The 27,863-nt window shown below is 44.3% G+C and overlaps 1 protein-coding gene across 1 annotated transcript; it reads left to right on the plus strand.

The window, feature by feature from the left end:
• Window positions 1-2,803: 2,803 nt before the first annotated feature.
• Window positions 2,804-27,278, plus strand: TK2 (thymidine kinase 2). The gene is made up of 10 exons (XM_075838636.1): window positions 2,804-3,037; window positions 9,341-9,372; window positions 10,692-10,766; window positions 12,349-12,402; window positions 13,829-13,918; window positions 15,476-15,549; window positions 19,738-19,826; window positions 20,889-20,968; window positions 23,488-23,568; window positions 26,750-27,278. Exons 1-10 carry the CDS (start codon window positions 2,926-2,928, stop codon window positions 26,825-26,827), a joined length of 765 nt encoding a protein of 254 aa, XP_075694751.1. The 5' UTR covers window positions 2,804-2,925; the 3' UTR covers window positions 26,828-27,278.
• Window positions 27,279-27,863: the final 585 nt, after the last annotated feature.

Raw genomic sequence — 27,863 nt, forward strand, 5'->3', positions numbered from 1 at the left:
AATAGCAGTCTCGGGAGCACGCATATACAAGAAGCAGCATTGTGATTTCATTACAGCGCCACTTGCTGGTGAAGAGTGATAGAAACACACATATTTATTAAATAAAAAACACAACAACTTTTTATATTAAAATTGATGAAATAAAAAATAAAATTTGACTGGACATCATTTTTAGGGGAAAATTATTATTTATTAATATGTAGCTTGGGAATAACCCTTTAAGGCGTTTGACAGATGGAGGCTCCTCCCTCTGTCAACCCGTCAGTACCCCAGTGACGCGATTACGGAGTCCTGATGGTTACCATGACCACCAAAGACCTAAGGCTCTGTTCACATCTGCGTTGGGGTCCCGTTCTGACATTCCGTCTGAGCTTTCCGTCAGAACGGAACCCTGAACAGACACAGACTGACATTTCCATCACAGTCGACTACGCTATTGCTTCCGGCCAAACGACAGGTCCGGTGCACAACAGAGACAAACGGAAACCATGGGCACCGGATCCGTCACCACTGAAATCAATGGTGATGGAAACTGTCAGTTTGTGTCTGTTCAGGGTCTCGTTCTGACGGAAAGCTCCGATGGAACGTCAGAACGGGACCCCAATGCAGATGTGAACAGAGCCTAAGAAAGACCCCCAAGTCTGCCATAAGTGAATGCCAGAGGCAATAATTCTTTAAAATACGAATACCACAAAAAAATAAATAATGTTGGATTTACTATTTTTTTCACTATCCCCCTCCAAATAAAAGTCAACAAAAATGGTGCCAAGAAAAACAAAAACGCATCTCGCAAAAAGCAAATCCTCAAAGTTACATAGAAAGGAAAAAAAAAAAAAAAAACTTAAAGGCAATGTAAAACTGACACAAAAAAAAACAAAACATAAAACTTTATTTGTGCAAAAGTACTGAAACAAACAACATATTTGGCATTGCTGCAATCGTAATGACCCAACAAAAAAAGTTAAAGGGAATGTGTCACTAGAATTATTATTTTTTTTTTTCAGTTAAACAGTTAGTATATAAGTGATTACACATTGTTTTAATTTTTTCACTAGTCAGGAAATATTATAAATTAGATTCTAATTTATAACATTTCCATGTGCTGGCCACTAGGGGGAGCAGTTCCCAAAATTGCAGCATGGTCACTGTGGTAAAGCAACCTCATAGATGTATGCTGCAAATTTGGGGTGGACACACTTGCTCTAGTGTCCTCACACAATCCCCTCTCCCTTATTCTAGCTAGTGCCAGGAGAAGGAGGGGGTTGAATCTTCAAATCTCCTACACTGTGTGCCACCATTTTCTGAGCGACTGCACAGTGTAGGAGGATTAGATACAGGGCTCAGCAGACAGTATATAATACACGAACATAATACACACATCACATCGTCACATACAAACCATCATCATAATACACACATAATACAGACCTCACATACGCGAACATAAATTACCTGCTCCTGCCGCCGCCTCCGCTGGTCTACGCTCCTCTTCCTTGCGCCTTTGCTTCGTTGAACATATGGCCGGAACTCGTCATCTTACTGTCCGGCAGCGGCTTCCGGTCCACATGAAAATTGCACCGGATTTCGCTCTACGAACGAGCTTCGTTTTGGTCTGTGTGGGAGCGGCGCATGCGCCGTTCCCACACAGACGGCGTACGCTTCTGAGAATGGAACGGCTCCGGTTCACATTCTCAATGCGGATGTATGTGCCGTATTCCATCTCTGTATGTGTCGTTAATCAACACATACAGAGATGAAAAAAAATGGCAGCCCCCATAGAGAAGTAAGGCTATGTTCACACGAGGTATTTTGCAGGAGGAATATCTGCCTCAAAATTCCGTTTGGAAGTTTGAGGCAGATATTCCTCTCCCTGCACGCCGATTTTCGCAGAGTTTTTCGCCCGTGGCCATTGAGCGCCGCGGCCATAAAACAGCGCGAAATACGCTTTCTCTGCCTCCCATTGAAGTCAATGGGAGGTCAGAGGCGGAAGCGCCCGAAGATAGGGCATGTCGCTTCTTTTTCCCGCGAGGCAGTTTTACTGCTCGCGGGAAAAAGACGCCGACGCCTCCCATTGAAATCAATGGGAGGCGTTTTCGGGCCGTTTTTGCCGAGTTTTGCGACGCGGTTTCAGCAATATAATATTAACAATAAATAAATTATGACACCTTCCCTTTAAAGGGTAACTAGACGTTCAACAAACTTGTCACATCTCATAGTGACGTCAGAAGTATTGATTGGTGGGGGTCCGAGCACCGAGACCCCACCGATCGCTTAAACGAATCGGCAGAAGTGCTGGTGTGAGCGCTCGCCGCTTTGTTTCTGTAAATCAGTGTAGCGGAGGACTGACTCAATAGAAAGTCTATGAGCCCGTACTCCGACGTTCTGGAAAAAGCTGAACAGACACGGAGCGGCTGAGCGCGGACACCAGCACTTCTGCCGATTCGTTTTAGCGATTGGTGGGGGTCTCAGTGCTCGGACCCCCATCAATCAAAACTTCTGACTTGTCACTATGACACACACGATTCTGGGGAAGTGCAATAAATGCTTAAGATGAAAATATATATATATATATATATATATATATATATATATATATATATTTAAAAAAAAGTTAAATGCATTTTTATTTACCGAAAAATGGTGCCCTTGAAAAATACAACGCAAAAAAAACACCCCGGGTGAAGGAAGCTAAACAGGCGCGGACAAGAAATAACATGAATATAATAATACTACACATTATAAGACCATATAACATGGCCGCCCTCGCTATCTATAATAGGTGACATATAATAATATACCGGAGCAGGATGAGACTCTGGGCCGGGCTGTCTATCAGGTCTCCTCCCCGCCGGGTGTGACGATACCGGGGGAGTTCCTGACTAAACGCTGGATGTGTTCTGCCATGTGTAGGCCTCGTCACCCGGCATGTTATTCCCAGCAGCGGCCCGAGCCTGCGGCAGGTTGTGTGTTGTGATACGGCGGCCTCCAGCCGGGGTCTGGCCCATCACGAGCCGGTTATTACACGACGACGGTGAAGGTAAATACCGCGCCCGGCATTACTCCATATACACACATTATATACGTACAGCTGTTCTACCTGCGCGCGCCCGGCTGGGATCACAACGCTAAGCATGTCCTGACAACTGAGGCGCGCAAGTGGACCGGGCGGTCGCTCATAGCAACCAATCAGGACGCTGCTTTAATTTTTTCAAAAGGCCTTTGATAAATGAGAGCTGTAATCTGATTGGTTGCTGTGGGCAACTTCCCTAGTTTCTGTATGTGTGTGTGTGTGTATATATATATATATATATATATATATATATATATATATGAGGCATATTTACACACCGCTGATCAGTATATCGGTATAACATTTTCAGTGTGTGCCATTTTCTTCAACATGATTTGTGCCGTTTTGAGGAATATGGCGCAGCTCCTATACAGTGACAGCCAGGTCTTACCTACTCACCACCACTTTACAATATAGATAAGTTCCACTGCATGTGACTTCAAGGCCACGGCCCGTTTCATCTGACAAAACATTGCTCATTTAAAAGCTATGTTAATGTTTGAAAGTTTAAAAAAAAATATATATATATATATATATATATCATAAAAATGTGTATTTATGTGTGCTTAATAAACTTCGTAAATACATTTTATTAAAAATTTGTTTTACTTTTTGAGATACAGCTGCTCTGTCTTCTCTATACAGAGCAGCTGTATCTAGCCTTATTCACTGAATCTTTTAGTCCCGCAGACCTGTTGGGTTCAGTGACAGCGGGTCGGATCCACCTGTAAACATCGTAGGCTTCGTTCACATCTGCGTCGGATGCTCCGTTAGGGGCCTCCGTCGCAGATCCGGCAGGGATTACCAGAGACAAAAGCGCAGCTTTCTGCGCTACTGTGTCAGGTAAAATCACGGACACCCCAACAGAACCTGTTCAAGTCAATGGGTTCTGTCTGACGGAGCAGAACAACGGAATGTAACAACGCAGGTGTGAACAGGGCCGTCACTGAACCCGTCAGGTCCGCGGGACTGACGGATTCAGTGAATAGCGCTAGATACAGAGCAGCTTTACCTTTAAAAATAATTTTTCATACAATGTATTTACAAAGTTGAATGTTAATACGCACAATAATTAACAATTATTAACACACAATAATACATGTCTTTATTTAATTTTTTTTTAAAAACCCCACACTTTCAAACATTTACATAGCCTTTAGGGTATGTTCACACTGAGTTTTTGGACGTGGAAACCGCGCTGCAAAACTCGCCAAAAACCAGCCGAAAATGCCTCCTATTGATTTCAATGGGGGGTGGAGGCGGTTTTCTCCCGCGAGCCGGTTTTACAGGAACATGCCCTATCTTTGCGCGGTTATGCCTCTGACCTCCCATTGACATCAATGGGAGGCAGAGAAAGCGTATTTCGTGGCGTTTTATGCCCGCGGCACTCAATGGCCGCTGGCGAAAAACGCAGCGAAAATCCGCGTGCAGGCAGAGGAAAATCTGCCTCAAACTTCCAAATGGAATTTTGAGGCAGAATTTCCGCAGGGCAAAAAACTCTGTGTGAACCCAGCAGTGGGGCCGCACAGAGCAGTAAACTACTGTTTACCTACAAAATCATGCAGCGCCAAACCGGGTGCCGGTGCAACTGTCGGCCGCTTTGTGGCCGTGTCCATGCCGCTCCGTGGGGCCTTATCCTTATAAAGAACACAACCCCAACCTATAGCATTTGAATCACAAATAGTGCATATAGCCGCCTTTATTACTCGCCAAAAATAAATACAGGCCTCCTAAAATAATACAGACCCCAGACTACCTAAACAAACAAATACATTTAACTAATATAGACCCTAGACCGGACCCCCTAAACTAATACAGACCATAGACAGACCCCCATAAACTAATAGAGAACCATAAATATATACAGACCTTATACCAGATGTGCAGATAGTCGTCTTTACTTGTTCCTGCAGTCAGTCCCTATATAAATCTTGCTCTGAGGCATCATGTAGACGAGCGTAATATGCGCGCGTGCGACGCGTGTGCTTTTCACGCGTGTCGTACGCACTTATATTAGGCTATGGGGCAGTGCAGACAGTCCATGAGTTTTGCGCAGCGTGAGTCCGCTGCGTAAAACTCACGACATGTTCTATATTTCTGCGTTTTTTGAGCATCACGCACCCATTGAAGTCAATGGGTGCGTGAAAACCACGCAGGTCGCACGGAAGCACTTCCGTGCGAACTGCGTGGTTCGCGCAGCAGCTGTCATTCTCTGAATGTAAACAGAAAAGCACCACGTGCTTTTCTGTTTACAAACATCCAAACGGAGTGTCAAAATGATGGTGGCTGCGAGAAAATCTCGCAGCCGCGCATCATACACTGATGACACACGCAGCTGTTAAGTGCCTTTTGCGCACGCAAAATGCCGCGTTTTTTTGCGTGCGCAAAACCCAAACGCTCGTGTAAATAAGGCCTTACAAAAAAAAAGCTGCATTAAGTTACAATGGTTGTCCCATATTTATTATAGACCGGAATGATATATATTTTTTTCGCAAAAAACTGGTGTACGTGTACGACAGCCATGAGGTAACATAAAGAAAATAAACATCCCGGAGCACTGCGGATGCACTTCTGACTGCTCACACTCTTGCCTGCTTGTTTTTTAGCTATAAGGACTTCTGGTCCAAAGCGCGTCAGCAGAATTTTGGTAACTTTTGTAATATTACGTATTTTATAAATTTATTGGTAGCTAATAGCAAGGACATCTAGGCCGAACTGCGTCCGTAGCATTCGGGGATTGTCCCATCAGGAAAACCTCTTTTGCACATGACGCATTCTGGCCCCCTCTATAAGGCCCCATGCACACGACCGTATTTTTCATCCATCCATAAATACGGATCCGTAGTCACCTGTAATGGAAGTTTGTCCGTAAATACGATCCATAATGCATCCGTATTTACGGATCCACAAAAAAAAAAACAGGGAGGAATCTAGGGTTATCCCCTGGCATCGCATAGCATGCACGTCTGTATCTGTCCGTAATTATGGAAGTGCCCATAGACTTCTATGGGGAGTCCATGCTGTAATTACGGACAAAACAAGGACATGTTCTATCATTTCTACGGCACGGACTCCCATCCGTAAAAATACGGAAAGGTGTCCGTATCCCATTGAAATTAACGGGTCCATAATTACGGATGAACAATACGGTCGTGTGCATGGGGCCTAAGCTAGAAACCTAATTTCAGCAGTTTTTATATTCTGTACCTTTACTGTTCAATGGAATGAACCCTATTTATTAATATCGGGGGGCCCCTTTAATAAAAGTATTAGAAAAGCACTATATCATGTGTGTGCCCTACACCTACGCAGCATGAATTGTGTGTTTTATCACTGCTTGTGGTTCGGAGCAGAACATCCTGCACCTTATAAAGTGAAGCTCCACCTTTGATAGGGGGGCTATTGTCAGCAAAAGTAAAAATCCACCATCTTGGTAATAAATCTTGTCCACCATAGCAAATATATTGTTCCAATGCATCTAAAATGAAGCCAATTTCCAAATAGTCTTGATTAAAATTCGTTGTGTGTCTACAGCTCCCATGCAGACGTCTCCATGGTTACATGCTACAAACTGTGTGTAGTCCGATCCTGCAGTCCTACTCCTACAGTAGGACTGCAGTATCTGACTACACAGGGTTTGTTTGTAGCCTGTTACCATGGAAACAGGACTGCATAAGAGCAGTCGACACACAACGACGTGGCATTTCTAATCAAGACTATTTGCAAAGTTGTTTTCATTTTTCACTTTTTTTCCATCTGGATTTGGGGAAGCAAAATCCGGAGAGAATTACAGCCCCAGCTATGTAGAAGCGATTGGAAAAAAACAAAAAACATCCACATGCTGCAGAAGATTTTCCGGAAGGAACTCGGAGCATGCTGCGGATTTCCAACTTTTCAATGTAGAAGTGGTTACGCGTGGAAATGCTGTGGAAACGATGCGTAAAATCCACAACAAATCCGCTATGTTTGTGGGTACCCTGAGATTAGGGCTTTACGGAAACTTTTGTTGCAGGACTCTACTACAGCTTCTATATCAGTCCGGCTACGTGAGTCTCCCCTATGCAAATTGTGTACGACCGCAGCAAATGTGAGGCATTACATTACACCTGCAGGAGTCAATGACTGATATTCATGTAACGCACATTTGCCAGTGACTCCTCTCTCTAGTGGCTCTCTTCTCTGGCTAATATAGGGTAGACCTATACGGGGAGAAGTCCTCTATTATTTTCATACGTTCTTAGGACAGATACACACGAACGTTGCGTTTTTGCGCGCGCAAACAACGCTGCGTTTTGCGCGCGCAAAAACCATTTGACAGCTGCGTGTGTCATCCGTGTCTGATGCGCGGCTGCGTGATAGAGATGAGGCTAGTCGACGGCCGTCACTGTCCAAGGTGCTGAAAGAGCTAACTCTTTCAGCACCCTCGACAGTGAATGCCGAACACAATATCGCAAAACCTGTAAAAAAAAAGAAAAAGTTCGTACTTACCGAGAACTTCCCGGCCGTTGCCTTGGTGACGCGTCCTTGGTGACGCGTCCTTGGTGACGCGCCTCTCTTGACATCGGGCCCCACCTCCCTGGATGACGCGCCAGTCCATGTGACCGCTGCAGCCTGTGATTGGCCTGTGATTGGCTGGAGCTGTCACTTGGACTTAATTGTCATCCCGGGAGGTCAGACTGGAGGAAGAAGCCGGGAGTTATCGGTAAGTCAGAACTTCGTTTTTTTTTCTACAGGTTCATGTATATTGGGATCGGAAGTCACTGTCCATGGTGCTGAAACAGTTTAACTCTTTCAGCACCATGGACAGTGACTATCTCCTGACGTCGCGTACCGATAATTTTTTTGCCGGGTTCGGCCAAAATGAGTTCGGCCGAACCCGGTGAAGTTCGGTTCGCTTGTCCGGCTTCGCTCATCGCAAAGACACTCCGTTTGGATGTTCGGAAACAGAAAAGCACGTGGTGCTTTTCTGTTTTCATTCATCCTTTTCACTGCTGTTGCGCGAATCACGCTCGTCCCACGGAAGTGCTTCCGTGTGGTGCGCGTGATTTTCACGCACCCATTGACTTCAATAGGTGCGTGATGCGCGAAATACGCAGAGTTATTGAACCTGTCGCGCTTTTTGCGCAGCAGACAAACGCTGCGCAAAAAGCACGGACTGTCTGTACTGCCCCATAGACTTGTATTGGTCCATGCGTGCCGCGTGAAAACCACGCGGCCCGCACGGACCGAATACACGCTCGTGTGAATCCGCCCTTAAAGTACTATTCTGATCTCGGACGTTTATGGCACATCCACAGTATATACCATAATCGTCCCAATAGCTGTGGGTCCAGACTTATCTCTAGAACGAGGCCCCCTGACCCTGTCCTACCTTCTCCCACTTTAAGGGTATGTTCACAAGACTTATTTTCGGCCGTTTTTCGGGCCGTAAATGGCGGAAAAATCAGAAGCAGAACGCCTCCAAATATCTGCCCATTGATTTCAATGGGAAAAACGGCGTTCTGTTTTGATGGGGCGTTTTTTTATGCGGCCGCTTTAAAAAACGCCCACAAAAAAAAAGTGCATGTCACTGCTTGAGCCGTTTTTTATTAACTCTATAGAAAAACAGCCGCGAAAAACGCTAGTTAATTAAAAAAAACAAAAAAAAACGGCTGAAAATCAGGAGCTGTTTTCCGTTGAAAACAGCTCCGTATTTTCAGACGTTTTTTGCTAAGCGTGTGAACATACCCTAACTGGTCCCCGACTACTGAGTTACGAGGTGGCCAGGAGTACAGAAACCGCTTAGCCCGCTGCGCTACTCTATTTCTGTAGCTTCTATTTACTTCTATGAGAGTCAGCTCAGCGAACTCTGCTGTTTCCGTGGTACTCCTGGCCACCTAGTAACTCAATGGCCCGGGACCAGCAACAGTGGGAGAATGTGGTTCAGGGGGCCCAGTTCTAGAGATAGGTGGGACCCACATCTATTGGACATTTATGGCATATCCTTTGGAGATGAGAATACCCCTTTAAAAGGCTTATGGGAAAGATTGTCCAAAACAGACAACCCCTTTAATGAACCAATTAGAACCACATCTCATTTACAGTTCCCAACACACACAATAGGAGTGCGGCCAGTCAACAGCAGCTTGTTGACTGTTTCCAGATTATTATTATTTATTTCTAATGAAGGTGGAACTTCTCTTCAGCCTCTTACATCAATAAAAGCGAAGTGTCACGGGTGTACTCAGTATGATTTTTGATTTGCATCTAAAATTATTTTTTCTGTTGTAGGTAATGGCCTGAGAAACAAAGCTAAAAGTACAGTAAGTATCAGTTGTTGACTGTTTTTTTATATGTAGTATATGCAGCACTGCACCGCACTTGCAGGATGTAACACAAAAATACATTTCAATCCTAAGGGCTCATTCACATGAACGTGAATCTCGTCCGTGTGACGGCCGTCACACGGACTTATGCATTACAATGGGGCCGTTCACACGACCTTTGTTTCAGCGGAGCGTGTGAACGCACCGTTGAAAGATAGGACATGTCCTATTTTACTGCGTGTCACGCATCCCTCCATAGACTCTAGTCTGTGGGGGATCCATGAGAACGCGTCCCGCACGGGTCCACCTCGGACGTGGAAAACTGCAGTTTTTCACGTCCGAGGTGGGCTACGTTCGTGTGAATGTAGCCTAAGGGTGCAGTCACACGTGGCAGATTTTGTTGCAGAAAATTTTGCAGCTGAAAATCACTTCTATTCATCTGAATGAAACTTGCAGAAATCCATGCAGCTGCTGCAGATGAATGGATCTGATTTTCAGTTGCAGAAAATTTCTGCAACAAAATCTGCCACGTGTGACTGCACCCTATGGCTCCTAAACCGAAGTATTCCTTATTGAGAGCTCAGCCTTCAAGAATAGCCTCAGGCTTTGGGCCTGTAACTTTAAGGGGACATTTACCCACAGCGTAAATGCTGCAAAATTTCCATCCAGCTTTTCTGCGTGGAAATTCTGCTGCGTTTTCGCAATAGAAATTGACAAGCTGCAGATAAATACGCACCGCCGGTCAATTTTCACATGTGTTTTCTGTATTTTTTTCCTGCAGCATGTGGGTGAGATTTGTTCATATCTCATTCACTTTGCTGCTACTGTAATACGCTGCAGAATTTCTGAGGCCAGTGATTGGCTGCAGTGGTTGCATGCATGATCGGCATGTCGTCACTGCAGGACAAGTTAACAGGGACTGGCAGGGACCACTGCGGTTAGTTTCAGGGATTTTCTTTTTTTTTAATCCACTATCCTGCTCTTACTCCATTGTTTTATTATTTTTTTAGGTACTGGAAAACCCCTTTAAATTACCATATCTCAAAATAGTAAGTTCCCACATAGCGGCGTCCGCATGCGGCTAACATCTCGCACCCTTGCAGTGGCCAATGGCCGCACGATTTTGCTGGGTATTACAAAGAAAATCAGGTGGCCATTCGCAGCCATATGTGGGAGTGATATTGGCTGCTTGCGGACGCCCCTACCAGGAACAAGATATGTTTATTGTGCACCATAGAATTTTTTTTATTATTTTTTTTACTTCTTATGCATCTCCTTTAAATCTTCTATTTTTTTAAAAAAAAAAATCTTTTTAGATTTGTGTGGAGGGAAACATAGCGAGTGGAAAAACCAGCTGTCTAGAATATTTCTCGAATGCTGCGAACCTTGAGGTAATCCGGTCTATATGTGCTGTACGGTGCGGTTCCACCTTCGGTACCACTATATCGTCAGGGTGACATGGTATTGTGGTTGGTACTGTACATAGAATGGGCTCAGGTGTTCCTATGTTGTATACTGTGGGGCAAATTTATCAATGTTTTGTACATTAAAGGATTTTTTTATTTCGTTATTTTCAAACAACCCCCAGAAACTTTTTGCTCTAAAACGTCTTTATTGATTTATTTTCCTTCTTTTAATTGCACGGTGTATGTTTCAACGTTTAATTCTCACCCACAGACATTGACAGTCACACCCGTTTAGTTTACACGCACCCACAAAATGAAGATATTATCTGTATGAATTGGCCTAGCGCCAAGTGGGTGAACACATTGAATTTTTTTTATTCTTTCAATTTTTTGCAAGGATTTAAAACTCAATGCATTTATGGAGTGTATAAAGGTTTGGACTTGTCGGTTATATTAGGACACGGATGCAGTCATTGTCATTAAAAAAACTCAGGCGGCCCTTTTAGTAAAATCTTACGTTTAATTACCGCACGCTCTGTACGCAAATAGAATACCTGGAGTCATCGGGCGGTGCAGCAGCGTTGTATAGTCACGGAGTCAGCGCTGTCAGCGCACTAGTCATCTGTGATTGACATCCCACTTTCCTGTCGACATCCACGCTAGCGGCTCTGAAAGCCTGTACGTGTATGGGGACGGGGGATGTCAGTCAGAGGAATAGGCATGCTGACACCGTGACTACAACGCTGCCGCATCGCCCCTATGTCTCCAGGTAAGCGATGTACATACAACCTGTGCCATAATTAAATGTAATATTCTGCAAAAAGGGCCACCTGAGGATTTTAACACAGACAGGGTTGGCATAGTGCTTAGGCCTCGTTCACATCTGCGTTGGAGTCCCGTTCGGACGCTCCGTCGGAGCTTTCCGTCAGAACGGGACCCTGAACGGACACACACAAACGGAAACCGGAGGTTTCCATCACCATCACCGTTTTGCCGGAAGCAATAGCGTTGTCGACTGCGCTATTGCTTCCGGCAAAACGACGGGTCCGGTGCACAACAGAGACAAACAGAAACCATGGGCACCGGATCCGTCACCATTGAAATCATTGGGGATGGAAACGGAAACCTCTGGTTTGTGTCTGTCCGGTGTTCCGTTCTGACGGAAAGCTCCGATGGAAAGTCAGAACGGGACCCCAACGCAGATGTGAACGAGGCCTTAAACGTCCTATAGTGCCACGCCAACCGCTTGATAGGAAAATAGCAGGTGACAGGTTTCCTATATGCTAAACAGCTCGGCTAGTATGCTAAACACAGCCCCATCATTTAATATTATTATGGGCTCATCACATACGGAGTGATCGTGATAGACAGTAGTGAGTGCTATGGTGATGTAGAGCGACGGTTACTGCCTGGACATGAATATCAACAGGCCCCGCGTACAAAATCCATGGCTTTGTCCTCTCCAGAGCTGTCCTGACTGATCTAGATGACGGAGACGTCTTCTGTAGCATTGAGAACTGCAGTAATTCTGTTTTCCTTGTGTTCAATAACGTCGTTTATTTTTTAGGTTATGACAGAACCTGTAGCAAAATGGAGAAATGTCCAAGGCCACAATCCGCTGGTGAGTTACTGCACATCTTCTATTCCTAAATAAGAAATGTCAACGGAAGGCAGAAGTCCTGTGTAGGAACACTTGTCCTGATGGTTGGATGGATTAATAGGTTGTTATACACTTGTCTCCCTTCCGGAGTGCTTCCTTAAAGGGGTTGTCTTATGACAGACAACCCAGGGGTAAACTTCTGACACCCCTGGGAAACGGTTGATTTTGCCAGGAGAAGCAGCGGCCAGCCAGACAATTCCCCTGCAGTGACCACTGCGTTGGAAACTAAGTATTACGTGGCAGCCATTCAAATGGATGGTGCCACGTAATACATGAACGGTTCGAACGTGACGTTCCGCTCTGAATTATAGAAGAAGACCTGAGCAGGGAAACCCCTCCAATGATACACATATGCCCTAATAGGAACTCTTAAAGGAACATCCAGTGTGTAATGTTTGGGCAGGCATGTGGTTGCTATAGGGACCAACAAAGGTGGGGACAGCTCAGGAGGGACCCTTCACAAAGTACATGACGTCTGTATCTGTGCAGGGCTCTCTAGCATAGGCAGAACTTGAAGTTCCTGGGCCCCAATGCAAAACGTAACAGGATCCCCACTGGTGTCATCCTATGTGGCAGGATAGCCTTTGGCCCCCTTTAAGCATCAGGGTCCAGGTGTGACTGCAACAGGCACCAGTGAGTGGCATACTGTCCCAAGGATCACACCAGGTTTCTCCTCTACAGGGCATGGCAGAACTACATGACCCAGAATTGTAAATAGGGAGTTTTTTTCTCCCTCCATGGCCACACATCTCCATTTTTTTTTCTTTTTTAAAGGCTATGTAAACATCTGAGGGGCATTTTTTAAATATATATATAAACAGGTCAGTCAGTGTTTTTGGTGTCAATTTATAATTAGCCCTTATTAAAAATTAGTTTTACATTTTTAGATACAGCTGCTTTGTATTGTCCATACAGAGCAGCTGTATCTTTCGCTATGACCTGAATCTGTCAGTCCCGCGGACCTGATGAAGGTTTCAGTGTCAGCGGGTCCTGCGTGTGTCTAACATGCAGGATCCACCTGTAATCTATCACATCTAAGTTATGAACTCAAATGCAGGACTCGCTGTCACTGAACCCGTCAGTCCCGCGGACCTGACGGGAGCAGCGTTTAGTGCTACATACAGCTGCTCTGTACAGAGAATACAGAGCAGCTGTATCTAAAAAAGTAAAACAAATATTTAGACTAATTATAAAGTTACACCAAACACACTGACTGACCTATTTGGAAAACTACAGATCTTCATGGGTTCAAGAAACTACCAATATTGAATATTTCTACACCATTCATTCGAATGTTTACATTTGGATAAAGTTATTTAATATTTGATTCCATATAACACGTCATTGATTTTCCTTGTTCATTTTCATTATATTTTCTCAAATTTAGAGTCTAATGTACATGGATCCAACGAGATGGGGGCTAACACTGCAGACCTACGTTCAGCTCACAATGCTGGATATCCACACCAGGTCATCGGTAAGTTATAAAAGTTACCCTAACCCCAGGTTGAACTTGATGGACGTGTCTTTTTTTATACTATACTGTGATTTTATCCTAGTACTAAAGAACCCCCCCCCACACACACACACCCCATGACCACAATTACGGTTTTCACTTGTAGCTGATTTTTTTTCTGTCCGGATTCGCGGGTGGAAGACTGTTGTAGACAAGTGGATGAAATTGAACAAATCTCATCCACATGCTGCTAAACAAAATCGGAGCATGCTGCGGATTTTCAGATTTGCATGCTCATTCTGTTCCGGATTTAACCCTTTTGAATGTAGAAGGGGTGAAATCCACGGCGAATCCGCAGCAAAACTCGCATGAAGTCCATGCAGATTTTGCTCTGGATTTGCTGCTGTTATCCACTACATGTGTGAGCACCCTATGGCCCTGTTCACACTGAGTTTTTTTGGCGCGGAAACCGCTCCGAAAAACTCGTCAAAAACCAATGGGATTGATTTCAATGGGAGGCGGACGAGTTTTTTACCGCGAGCGGAAAAACCGCGTCGCGGTAAAAAGAAGCGACATGACCTATCTTGAGGCGGTTTCCGCCTCCAAAACCCCATTTCAATCAGTCAGAAACGGGAAAAAAACGCTTCGACCAGTGTTTTGACGAGTTTTTGTCAAACCACTGTGCAAAAAACGTCTGGAGCAGTTTTTGCAGGAGGAATTTTCCTCCTAAATTGTACATTGGTTTATGGGATATTTACTGTGGTCTGTGCTGCATCAGTCAGTATGGGGCTTCTCTTAGGCATCTGAATTGTCCTGGGGGCACTACCTTTGTGGTGGCATATAACTAGACGTTTTTTTTTATTACGGTCTTGTTAATATCAGATGGGATCCCACTTGTATAACATATTATTGATTTGCTTAAAATACAGTTCTCGACAAAAAATAAAGTTGCTCCAAATCGGAGTGTCCCTTTAAGTATAGATCAGAAAGTCTGAAATGGCTTCTTCACCTCCATGACCACTGTTCTGTGTGTGTGTATACTGTATACTATGCCTGTACAGTCATGCTATTTCCTTTTGTGGACAAAATAAGTACACCCTCTGCTCTACATAGAGAACGAGCACGGCTTGTTTCAACTGCCCCCAGCATCTAAATGGTCAAATCGTCTCTGGGTGACATCACGTGTGACGTCGTGATGTTCTATATGATGATGTCATAGAGCAGGAGGGATTTACACTATAACATGGAAGTGTTCATTTCTATAGGGATATACCTCAGTCACATAAGTTCCATAGTACCGTATTAGTATAGTATGAACTACCCAATCATGTTACTGCTGTTATCTTTGGTTCTTGGGGCCTATATGGCCCCCCCCCCCAGACCTGGTATAATGTATTCTGAAGGCAAATGTGGCAGATTGACTTTCTCTGCAGCCCATGTTGTTATGGTATCACTCCTGCTAGTTTTATTATACATTAAGGAGTTGCTATTTAAAGGGACACTCTTCCTATCTGTCATGGTGGAGCGTTCATCACATCTTAACGACCGGTTTACATTTACCTGTGTAATTTCTTGCAGCTTGCTCCGCTTAAAATGATGGAGAGGTCAATCCATAGTGCAAAGTACATATTTGTGGAAAACCTTTATAGAAGGTAGAGTATTTTTTCCTTGAGTTATCCATCGATTGCGTGCTCAGATTTTCTTACAGGGACGGTAGTGTGTAAATAAAGCTTATTCATTGTATTCTAATATTTTGTGTTTGTTACCCATTTTCAAGATTTCTGCTTGCTGTCGGTAAACGCAGACATTCATAGCTTACATTCAGAGGCTGAGCACCTGTTCTGATATTGTCCTAAGGACACAGGTGTATTGCTCGTTACAAGAAAGAGCTCCGATGCACCGTAAGGGTACGTGCCAACGTAGCGGCATGAAGCCATTCCCATTTGTGGTAGCCAATGGCCGCACGATTTTGCTGGCCATTACCTGCAAAATCTTGCAGCCATTCGCTACCGCGTGTTGCGTGCGTTCGACCGCATGCGGCCACCGTATGGGCTGTGCATCTGCGACCGTTTCCCCAGATAACAGACATTGTGGGATGGTATTCTGGTCACCATAGACATGAGATTGGATAGATGATAAACGTCCATTGTGGGAAAACCACTAAGAATTACCCACAGGATAGATGATAAATGTCTGATTACTGGGGATCCCTACGATCACTAGGACTTGGATCACGAGCCCCCGTTCCTCTTCTACTGCACTACCGCAGTGGGCAGGACTTTGAATGGAACGGCACCACGTGTGTACTACTGCTGTTCCATTCAATCTCCTGCTCACTGCGATTGTGTAGTGAAGATGAGCTGGGGGCTCGGGACCTCTGTTCTAGTGATCTTGGGGGGGGGGGGGGGGGTCCAAGTGATCAAAAATTTATCACATACCCTGTGGATAGGTGAAAAAAATGTCCATTGTTGGAAAACGTAATGACTGTGGCTATCTTTAGAGAATCCCCTACCGTTTTTCCACGCAAACCGTACAAGCTCAAGGTTGTCACTTTCTGTTTTTTAGTCAATGACTGAATAGTGAACAAGTGGATGTAATTACCAGCAGGGGGCGCTCTGTAACTCTTCTGTAAGTCAATTCACTCAATATGTCAGATAAAGCATAGTGGGTCTATGGTGCCAGCAAACACATTTCAGTCCCCATATTTAGCAAACAACATATTTCTAATAAAATAGTTTCACTGTTTTTTTTAAATATATTTACACAAGGTGGTTTAGATTTTGCCGTGTGATTGTTACCATCGTACAGTAAAAGAACAACAAGATGGGAAGTGGGTAGAAAGGGGTTAAAAAAGGGCAACTACTATAAGCACCTTTCGTTGGGTGCGTGGGTGAGGATCCATAGAGCGAACAAGACGATCAAGGTCCCACAGATGCTCAATTGGGTTCAATTCTGGTGAATTAGGGGGCCGGGGAAGTACTGAGAAGTCTTGGTCATGCTTTTCCAGCCACTGCCGGACATTTCTAGCCTTGTGTCGTGTCGTGCGCAATGTCTTGCTGGAAGATTCCATCTGCCCCAGGGAAGACAAACATCATGTATGGGGGGGACGTGACCTGCAACAATGGATTCATACCCAAATCGGTTCAGAGCCTTCCACATGGATGAGTGGCCCAGAGAATGCCATGAAAACATCCCCAGACCATAACGCTGCCGCCACCGGCTTGTGTTCTTCCAGCAATGGTCGCAGGGTGTTGGTTCTCTGATGTTTCTCGCCTAACACACCAACGTCCATTCGTTTGATGAAGCAGAAAACGTGACGCATCGGAGAAGGCGACCCTTTACCAATCATCGGTGGTCCAATTCTGATACTTCTGGGCAAATTGAAGCCTTTTTTTCCAATGCACCTTTGTTAGAGTAGGAGCAGTAACCAGCCGTCTTTTTCTGAGCCCCATAAGCAGTAGGGTTTGCTGAACTGTTCTTTTAGACACACTTCTGGTAGCCCCCTGGTTGATTTTCACGGTGAGCTGCTCCGCTGTAGCGTGTTGTTCGCGCACACTCGTAGCCGACGTTCACCTCTCACATCAATGGCACGTGGTGCTCCACAGTTTCCACGTCAGTTATTCCCAATGGTGCCATTTGTCCCCTCACGATACACTTTCACCACAGCAGCACGCGAACAGTTCACAAACTGCGCTGTTTCAGAAATACTGCCACTCTTGGCCAAAATTATGTATTTGACTCCAATTTTTAAACCGGCCACTGGAGATGACTCAATAGACTGACATTTGCTGTGTTCTGTGATCACTTATCAGCTTTGTTGTATAGCTTGGGACAGCAGAGTCATCTCATCATAGAGGGCAGGGAATTTAATGATTGCCCTGTTATACTGCTAGAGGCCTAGATAAGGCAGAATAGTAACACTATACACATAGACAAGGCTCTGTTCACATCTCACCAGAAGCTTCAGTTTAAAGGTATATGTCGGGATTATTCCCCGAGGTATGTCAGACAGAAAGCTCTAATGTATGCCTATGTATAGCCAACCATACAATGGCATATGTCGCCGATTGGTCCCAATTTAAAGAAAATTCTGTACCACGTTTTTTTGCAGTGGCCCACTGTATAGGAAAGCACAGCCTGTGTACCAGGTGCATACAAGGCAGATGGAGGCCAAAAGGTCACTCTTTTGCCCTTCATCGCGTGAATGGGGCCCATATATACAGTCGGCGTAAGTGCTGGGAGCATTCCTGGTGCATACGCTGAATGTGTTCACATAACGAGTGAGAGTTTAAAGCTATGTTCACACTTCGCAATTTGTTGCAGATTTTGATGCAGATTTTTGAGCCAATGCCAGAAGTGCTTTCAAAAGGAATGGGAAATATAAAGGAAGTACTGATACTTTTCCTTCCTCCTCCATCCAATTCTGTCATTGACCCAAAAATCTTCAACAAATTTCAATGTGTGAGTGTAGCCTAAGGCTCTCCTGCCACTCCTCCTTGAGACTGTAGTAGTTCATTGACACTTTTCTGACAATTGACTCCCACTCATTGCAGCTGCCATAAAGCGCACACACCCTGCTGCACTGTCCATACAGACAATACAGGAAGGAAGCCGAACAGAAAGCAAGCGGCTCCGCGCTCACACGAGTGCTTTTGCCTCTTCGCTTTAGCAATCGGTGGGGGTCTCGGTGCTCAGACCCCCAACGATCAAAACTTCTGACATGTCAGAAGTTTGAACGTTTAGTTACCCTATAAGGGCAACTTTTTCCTTTTTAGCTCTCATGGTGGAAGTTCTATTTATTTTCTGTTATGTTTTTATTTAGCAAGTTCCCTTACTGTGTAATCTGTGTCTGTGTAACCTTTAGACGGGATATTCCAGTATTTCTCAATTGTTTCTGTTATGATAAGTGGTTACTAGTTTCTGTAACTATTATAAGGCTGATGGTATCACTGTGTATTTTCTTTTTTTAGTAGACTTTTTCCTCTTTACATTATGTTTTTTTTTTTTCTTAGGCCTTTAAAATGCACAGGTAACTGTTCAGATATACCTAAGGTATGCCCTAACAGGCGTTATTACTGGTCAGTACTGGGGGTCTCAGCAGTAAGCATCTCTCCTCCAAGCACTGTTGTTGAGTGCTACGTCCACCTTTTGCAAACCGCTTTTTATTCTTTCAGTGCATTTGAAATAAACAATAAAGCAATTTCGCATATAATCTTGATTAAAAAAATATCCTGTGCAGACCTATGTGTCTCCATGGTACCAGACTACAAACACACCCTGTGTAGTCTGATTCTGTAGTCCCATTCCCTTCCATCTGTGCCCTTCTTTTTGCTAACATACATTTGATAGGCGAAGTAGGAGACAGATGGAAGGGATTGTGACTACTGAATCAGACTACACCGGGTTTTTTTGTAGTCTGTTACCATGGATACACATAGGTCTGCATAGGAGCTGTAGAAACAAACCGTAGAAGATCGCAAATTGCCTTGATTAAAAAAGTTGCTTCATTTTTATGTATGGATGTATTCAAGCAATAAGACAAATCTTTTCAGATGTTGCGCTACGGGCTGGCCAATAGACAATTTTTGGCCAAACTGAATGTTTGTCTAAGGTCGCTCTTATGTGGCTAGTAAACACGGGAATGCAGGTGAAAAGGCAATGTGCAATCTTATTCTAGTCACGTCTGTAGAAGTCGTCTTATCCTGATGTCATGGATAGGGGAGTGGAGTAAACCTTGTCATGTAAAGCGTTGTCTTTGCTGGAACATAATCCCTCGTCTTGTTGATTTTCTTGGCTTGTGACCTCTCCATTAACCCCTCTTGCCCTCCTGTATTTTGTAGCGGAAAGATGCCTGAAGTGGATTATGTGGTTTTAACAGAGTGGTTTAACTGGATCACAAAGAATATCGACCTCTCTGTCGACCTGATAGGTGAGTAAGAGGTCAGGCTTGACACTCTGGTACAGATTTTTACGTGGCTGCTGTAAAAGACCTTTAATCCAGCATCCAATAATCCAGAAAATCTGATAATCCGGCACTTGTTTCCAGCACAGAACTGCAATGTTTTGTGGAACTTCACAAGACCAGAAACAGAAGCTGGATCAAATGACCATAAATGTCTGATAGGCGAGGGCCCACCTATCGGGAGAATATGTTCACCTGACCCCTGTTTGGCAAAGCAGACTGGCTCTTTGTTGCATCAGCTTCAATGAAGAGGTGGCGGCGCTTGTGTGTGACCATTTCCTTTTACGGTAATTTAAAAAATAAAAATAAAAAAATGTCTATCAGTGTGTTTGGTGCAACTTTCAAATGAGTTATTTAAAAATTATTTGTACTTTTTGAGGTACAGCTGCTTTGTATTCTGTATACAGAGCAGCTGTATCGTTCGCTAAGATCTGAATCCGTCAGGTCCGCGGGATCCTCCTGTAATCTATCATCTAAATTATGAATTTAGATATGATGTCATTGAACCCGTCAGTGCCACTGACCTGACTGATTCAGGTCTTAGCGAACGATACAGCTGCTCTGTATACAGAATACAAAGCAGCTGTACCACAAAGAGTACAAATAATTTTTAATAAACTAATTTGAAAGTTGTACCAATCACTCTGACATTTTTATTTAAAAAAGAAAATCCCTTTCAAAAGGTGTCCATAGCCTTTAAAGTCCAAGGGAGTTACAGCTGAGTCCCTGCATTGATTCTCATGTAGCCGTCGGCTTTGCTTAAGAAAACGGGGCTTAGGTGGAGGACCCAGATGTGGAATCTCCACTAATCAGGCATTTATGGTATATCATGAGGATATGGCATAAATATGGGAAATCCCATTTAAGACCCCTCTGACTTCCTTACTATGATTCCTGTCCGTCATAGAAAAAGGCCACAAATGAGTCATCTGGTGAAGGGTGGTAGAACTTCACTTTAGTCATCGCTTTGCTGATCTAGTCATGTATCCGACTATAAATAGTTAAAAACGCTGTCGCTTTCCTTTACAGTTTATCTACGTACAACCCCTGAAACCTGTTACCAAAGGCTAAAGATGAGGTGTAGAGAAGAAGAGCGGGTGATACCACTGGTAAGAGCCTAAGGCCTCCCATACACAAGCGCGTTTGGTCCGTGATATACGGTCCGTACGTTGGCCGCATTTCCAGGACCGAACACAGTGCAGGGAGCCGGGCTCCCAGCATCATAATTATCTATGCCGCTATGTGTCGCTGCCTCTCTCCGCGGAACTATTGTCCCGTACTGCAAACATGATTACAGTACGGGACAGTTGTCCCGCAGTGAGGCAGCGACACCTAGCGGCATAGATAACTATGATGCTAGGAGCCCGGCTCCCTGCAGTGTGTTCAGTCCGCGAAATGTGGCCGACGTACGGACCATATAACACGGACCAAACGCGCTCGTGTATGGGAGGCCTTACTCCGCTTTACTCGTTGCATGCACATAGACCTATAGGTATTACATACCATTGCAGAATCAGTTTTTTTCTTTCAGCTCCCCTTATTCCGTAGGTTGTTTTTAGTTCCTGTTTCCTAGCAACCACTTGACTTCCTGTCTGGGTGACCACTATTTCATTACATTTTGTTTCAGACATGGCCCCTTTATGCTACACAGCTTGTTGTATGAGAAGAGGTTCTTCAGGAATATATAAAGCACAAATAACCGAGCACTAGATTTTTTTCCGATTTTTCTTAATCTACTAAATTAAAATTTAGCCCCCAGGTACTGATCCCAGGGTACGCATCTGAAGGGGGATCAACTTTTTTTTTATTTGTCAATGGGAACAGCTGCCCACTGTCATGCTGATTGGCGAAACGCATTGTGATAAGCAGGGTCCCCTGTTATTAGATGTTAATGTCGATCATTAAAAGCTAAAGCAGGTCATGCATAGGGAGATTTGCCAGACACCTGTGGTAACGCTTATCTTATGGGGGATAAAGAATCAAGCATCTTAAAATCCAGCATGCCTAATTCTCGTTTCCACAATGGCAGACATCCCGAAACCGTTAGGCTGCTCCCATATACATTAGATTATCTGCTGATCCCGCCAACATGTATCGAAGTCTAGTCGCTGACTTTAAAGGAATTAGAAAAACATGGCTGCGCTCTTCTAGAAACCGCATCACGCTTGTCCATTAACTACTACTGTTGACTTGAATGGGGCTGAGCTGCAATACCTGAAACAGCCTATAAACAACAGTGGTGCTGTTTCTGCAAGAAAGCAGCCATGCTTTTCTAATGTCATACAATCCCTATGCTTTTCGTAATCATTTTCTGATCAGCAATATTGACTTGGTCCCTTGGTAAGACGTAGGCCCTGAGTTATGGGGTATGTTCTTTATTACAACACTGCCTTAAGAGGCTTCTCAACTTAGGACAATCCCTACTCGTTAAAAGGGTCCCTTGCCAAATAAACTAATCACAGCGATCAGTGTAATTTTTTAGAAAACCTGGCAGTGAGTGCTTGATTTCCCTACAGCGCCACCACAGGAGAAATTAAGCATTACAACGTGTCCATTCATATCAATGGGTGATCTGTGTAATGCAGGACAGGGCAGGTCCTCCAGAGTGTGACGCTCTTTGTAACTGCTTACCCTTACTCAAGAGATTAGGATCCTGTACAGAGGGCCCCCTCTATTAACTCCCTAATAGGGTATATGAGATGAGTTTTTTTCTAAACTAGACAACTCTTTAAAACTAAACTTTTAATCCAAGACTCGAGAAAATCTTCCTCTTAGAGCTATTGATCATTCGCAGCTTCCAGTGAATTTTTTTTTTTCGTAGGCCATTAATGTCAATGTACCTAGAATAGTAAAATAAGAAAAAATGTATGGATATACAGGGGAGCGCTACTAATAAGTAAACGGGTAACAGTGGTAAATTATTACTACTTATTAGTAGCGCTCCTCTGTATATCCATACATTTTTTCTTATTTTACTATTACATTGCGGTACCACGCTTCCATGATACCGGCATCTGGATTGGGGAGCAGCAGCTATTTGTTTCATTTCTTACATGCTCACATCAGTGTTGTACCTGAATTGTACAACCTGTTAAGGTGAGCGCGATCACCTACTTTTACATTTTTCAACCTTTTCCATCAGGTTTATCTTGCACCATGTGGCGCTGTGTACTCTTTTTTTTTTTCCTTTAGAATGTACCTAGAAGTCTCTGCAGAGTATCGCACACATCCGTCATAGGAGCAGCAATATTAGCGGAATAACAGACATTACCCTCTTGAAATGCGTGTTGATCTTTTTAAGCAACGCCATGAATAAAAGGGGTCAGTGGCTCTTTTGAGAGCAATAACGGAGCAGGTAGTCGCCGTGTAACTTGGATCAGAGTGACAGACTGGTACACTTCACCAGGGAATGTTATGGCCGGAACTAATGAGGGTCAGGGGAAAACTCAACAAGGGATCAGGTCGGCCGGGGCTGATGGGAATTGTGTGGTCGTGGAGTGTACAGTAAAGTGAATGGGCAAGAGGCCCGTCTGCTCGGCTTGTTATTAAATATGGATGTGAACACAGGCAACATTGAAAGTCCCGGCCCGAGGCGGAAAATTCTAATTTTGTTTTATTTCTCTTCCAGGAATACCTGCACGCCATACACGGGCTCTATGAAGAGTGGCTCATTAAGCGGAGCTCGTTTTCAGTGCCTGCACCGGTTCTTGTAAGTTATTCTTTACCATTACACTCGTCTTCATCAAAGCTTTATGTTCTCTTCCAATCGCTTCTGTCAGCCTTACAGGGCAAAAGCCAAACTTTGCACGTAATAGCGTGACTGGAGGACTATTTGCTTAAAGGGCTATTACAGTTTGAGCAAATAAATCTTAAAGGGTAACTAAACGCTCAACAAACTTCTGACATGTTATAGTGACATGTCAGAAGTTTTGATTGGTGGGGGTCCGAGCACGGAGACCCCCACTGATTGCTAAAACAAAGCGGCAGAAGTACTTGTGTGAGCGCTCAACCGCTTAGTTGCTGTTCGGCTTTTTCCGGAAATCAATGTATCAGAGTACGGGCTCAAGAGAAAGTCTATGCGCCCGTACACCGCTACATCAGCTTTCCGGAAAAAGCCGAACAGAAATAAAGCGGCTCACGCGAGCGCATCTGCCGCTTCGTTTTAGGGATTCGTGGAGGTCTGAGCGCTCAGACCCCCATTAAGCAAAACTTTTGACATGTCGCTATGACACGTCAGAAGTTTGTTGAACGTTTAGTTGCCCTTTAATCGTTGTATAATGAACAGTTCTATACGTTTCCAGTATATTTTCTATATCCATTCCGCACAATTTAAGAAATCTGCTTGCGGTCATTCAGTAGGAACTTCTATTGGATATAAATCGGTCCGGATCATGTGAGGTCACACCGGTGCTGGCCTTTTTACAGTAGTTATCAGAGCTCTTGCTTGTAACGATCCCTGCAGCTGTGTGTCCATCACATGACCAGGACAGATTTGTATCCACTTGAAGTAAACAGTGAAGGTTCCTATTAAATGACTGCAAGCAGAGATCTTGGAAACCGTGAGATATTGATACATAAAATATATTGGAAACTTGTATAACTGTAATACCCCTTTATAAAGGTCCTGCAGGTAGAAATGATTAAAGGGTTTGATGTAAAAAAAAAAAATTGCACTTTAATATACTTTGTTTCGGTTCATTACCATTCTCTAGACCGCTTGCTGTCCATGAATAAGAACATTCTTTTACACTTTATACATCTCACAGCTGTGGGTTTGTTACAATTGTGTCCAGTCTAGGCAATCCCTTGTGAGCTCCCGACATATAAACCTATACTGATACATTGTAGCAAACTATCAGGAGAGAAATTTATGTTGCTGATATAGGGGTCCAGTACTTTTAAAGATTGAGTGATCGGTGGGGGGTACCGATGCTGGGACTGATCAGAACAACGGAGGGGCCGTGGCACTTGTTGGAGCGCCGCTGTTTCTTCCCGTTTTATCAGAGATTCACTAGAAAGAGAAAAAAGGTGCACAACGGCGTAGACATAGGGCATTATCCCACGTTTAAGTGTTAAGAGTAATTCTGTCAAGGTAATGCTCACCTGGTGGTGTTGTGCTAGGAGCACGACACCCCTGTAGATACGGTCTTTCAAAGTTGATAGTGGTATTGCGATATTTCTCCCGCTAGATGGGTGAGATAATCTAAAAGCAGCTCTTGGTATGGTGCTGTTCCCTTTAAACATAGTACTTTGCTGGTTTCTAGTGTCGCGTGGTCAAAATTGACACCAAGTAGTTCAAGCTAAAAGGTTCTTTAATGATAAATGCGACGCGTTTCAGAGCTGTACCGGCTCCTTCCTCAGGCGGTATCACAAGGATCAAGACCTACGGAGAAGATGCAAACGTTTAGAACAGAAAAAAACGGGAGAAAGGACTGACAGTGATGTAAGGTCAGAGGTCAACCGTCCGTTCTTGTTAGAACGGTTATACAAAGGCAAGAAATGCACAAAGTAAAGAACATATACGAGAGTGTAGTATTTGGTTTAGCAGGTGTCATATTGTGTTTGTAGAGACTTTAAGGGATTCTAAAAGCAGCGATGGATCACTGCTCTTCTTTTACCGATGTGCGCACTGCGGTATTGTCTAGTCGTGCGCTCTGACAAAAGCCGGTGGGGACAGTATTTAAAATAAATCCCCGGAATGTGTGCAGAGGTTGGGTAGGGGGATCGGAGTTGTGGGGGTGCTCAGAAACTGTGAGCAGTTCTCAGTTTACTATGTGAATTCTGATGTACGGCACTTATTGGCCGGAGCTACAGTGTCCTTGGAACCAAGGTTGCTAGATAATGAGTAGTGGCAGCGTAGCAGGGCTGCAAGCCAGGGGGTGTTCCTGTGTGATCGATCAGGAAGCAGACCGATCCCCCTACCACCCCTTCCCAACCTCTGCACACAGTCCCCCACGACTAGACAATACAGCCAGTGCGCACATTGGTAAAAGAAGAGCAGTGATACGTCACTGCTGTTAGAATCACTTGAAAAGTCTCTACGATCACACCTGCTAAACCGAATATTACACTCTTGTATATGTTATTTACTTTGTGCATTTCTTGCCTTTGTATAACAGTTATATAACAAGAACTGACGGTTGACCCATCACTGTCAGTCCTTTCTCCCGTTTTTTCTGTATAACTGTTTGCATCTTCTCCATATGTCTTAAACCTTGTGATACCGCCTGAGGAAGGAGCTGGTACGGCTCCGAAACGCGTCGACTCTTCATAATCCTCAATCATCCCTTTTAGCTTGAACTACTTAGTGTCAATTTTGAACATGCAACACTAGAAACCAGCAAAATACTATGTTTATAGGGAACAGCTCTATACCAATGGCTGCTTTTAGATAAACTCACCCGGCTAGAGGGAGAAATATCACAATTCCCGTTTTATCGGACACAGTGCTGCTCTCGTCCAGCACTGGACGAGTTGGGTATTGCAGCTCAGCCCTTATTACTTCATGGGACAGTGTGAATATACTGTATGTCCAGGTTTTCTGTGCTTGTCATTAACAGGACCGTAGCCATGTGCACGGCCGTGATTTTCGGGTCGGCCGGCCACGGAGTGTCAGCCGCGAGCCGCCCGAAAATCGCGGGCCCTGCACATGGCCACGGCCAATATCTTCAATGAGCCCAGACCGCAGAACACAGCCGTAATAAGGCTTGCCCGTTCTTTCTGCGGTCCGGGTTCCGGGGCCATGCACAGACCGTGGAAACCACGGTCGTGTTCATGGCCCCACAGGAATGAATGGGGTTGCAATTCTCCCGTGGATTTTCGGAGGAATTGCGGCCGCAAAAGCACGTTCGTGTGCATGGGGCCTAAGACTGGCTCATCTCTCTTTTCAGGTGATAGATGCAGATAAGAACATGGAGGAGATGATTCAGCACTATGAAGAAAATCGTGGCAAGATCCTTGCAGCTTGATATGAGGACTTGTGTTTGGAGTCTACCATTACTGTCTCTCCTGCTGACACACGGTACAAGCTGCCATTTTGTATTAAAAGGAAAGTTATACCAGGCACAGCCACCATCCTGCCAGCCACCTCTGCCATCTTGCCAGCTTAATGCAATAAGACGGCTGCCTGGCACGGTGTAGGCTACAGATATCATATAAATCACACTCTGGATTGGACCATTATTGGGGGACCAGGTACTTTGTGTCAGACCATTTCTTTTCTACAGCATCTCGTAAGCCTAATAGAGGATATAGTGCGATAATCACTTCTATTTATTTGACTTCTATTGTTTTATTTATTCCTTGTGTTAGATGGTCCATTTTTTTAATACTTTGTTTTACATTGATGTCATTGCTATTGTTTGTGTATGTTGTGCAAAGTTAAAAAGCTCAATTATATAATAAAGTGCATCAGAATTGTGTTGCATCTGATTTATCATGATGGCGGGAGAGAAGGGTAAAGCACAACTAAGTATAAGGCATCGGCAGGTTATGATCTGGATATGGGGCAGCAGTGCTCAGTTTCCGGCCTTTGGACTTAATTACCGTCAATGAGGTACTCGTGATCACAGGCATGAAAGTAGCGCAATAGTCCATAATATGAGGCATTAACGTGGGTCACCCATAGACTGTAGTTATGTCCTAAAAATGGTGAACGAGCGCTGGCAGATAGTCCAGCTTGTGGCTGTATTCACAATTTTGAAAAGTATTGTATGGGATTTTTCGACTTAACGCCTGAAAAACGTAACCACAATTTGGTGCGGTTTTTCGGACTGAATTCCCTGCGGCTACGAGGGTGGATATTCCCTGATGGGGGCAAAGCAGACTTTTAGACCCCTCTGGCCCCAGGGACTGGATGTGATTGCTACACCTGAACCTCCGATAACTACACCCTGCCTGGAATAATGATAAAAAGCCAAAATAGAAAGGCCTCCACGGGCCGCCCGCAAATCACGGACAGTGCACACATTGATTTCAATGAGCCTGCACCACAAATGGGGCCCG

Source organism: Rhinoderma darwinii, chromosome 9, assembly GCF_050947455.1.
Source record: "Rhinoderma darwinii isolate aRhiDar2 chromosome 9, aRhiDar2.hap1, whole genome shotgun sequence".
Lineage (NCBI taxonomy): Eukaryota > Metazoa > Chordata > Amphibia > Anura > Rhinodermatidae > Rhinoderma > Rhinoderma darwinii.

Excerpts from the sequence above, each read along its gene's own strand:
- TK2 (XM_075838636.1), top strand. The coding sequence starts at position 2,926 with ATGTTATTCCCAGCAGCGGCCCGAGCCTGCGGCAGGTTGTGTGTTGTG. Across the intron at positions 12,403-13,828 it reads TCCAAGGCCACAATCCGCTG|AGTCTAATGTACATGGATCC; the intron begins GTGAGTTACTGC and ends TCTCAAATTTAG. Across the intron at positions 13,919-15,475 it reads ATATCCACACCAGGTCATCG|CTTGCTCCGCTTAAAATGAT; the intron begins GTAAGTTATAAA and ends AATTTCTTGCAG.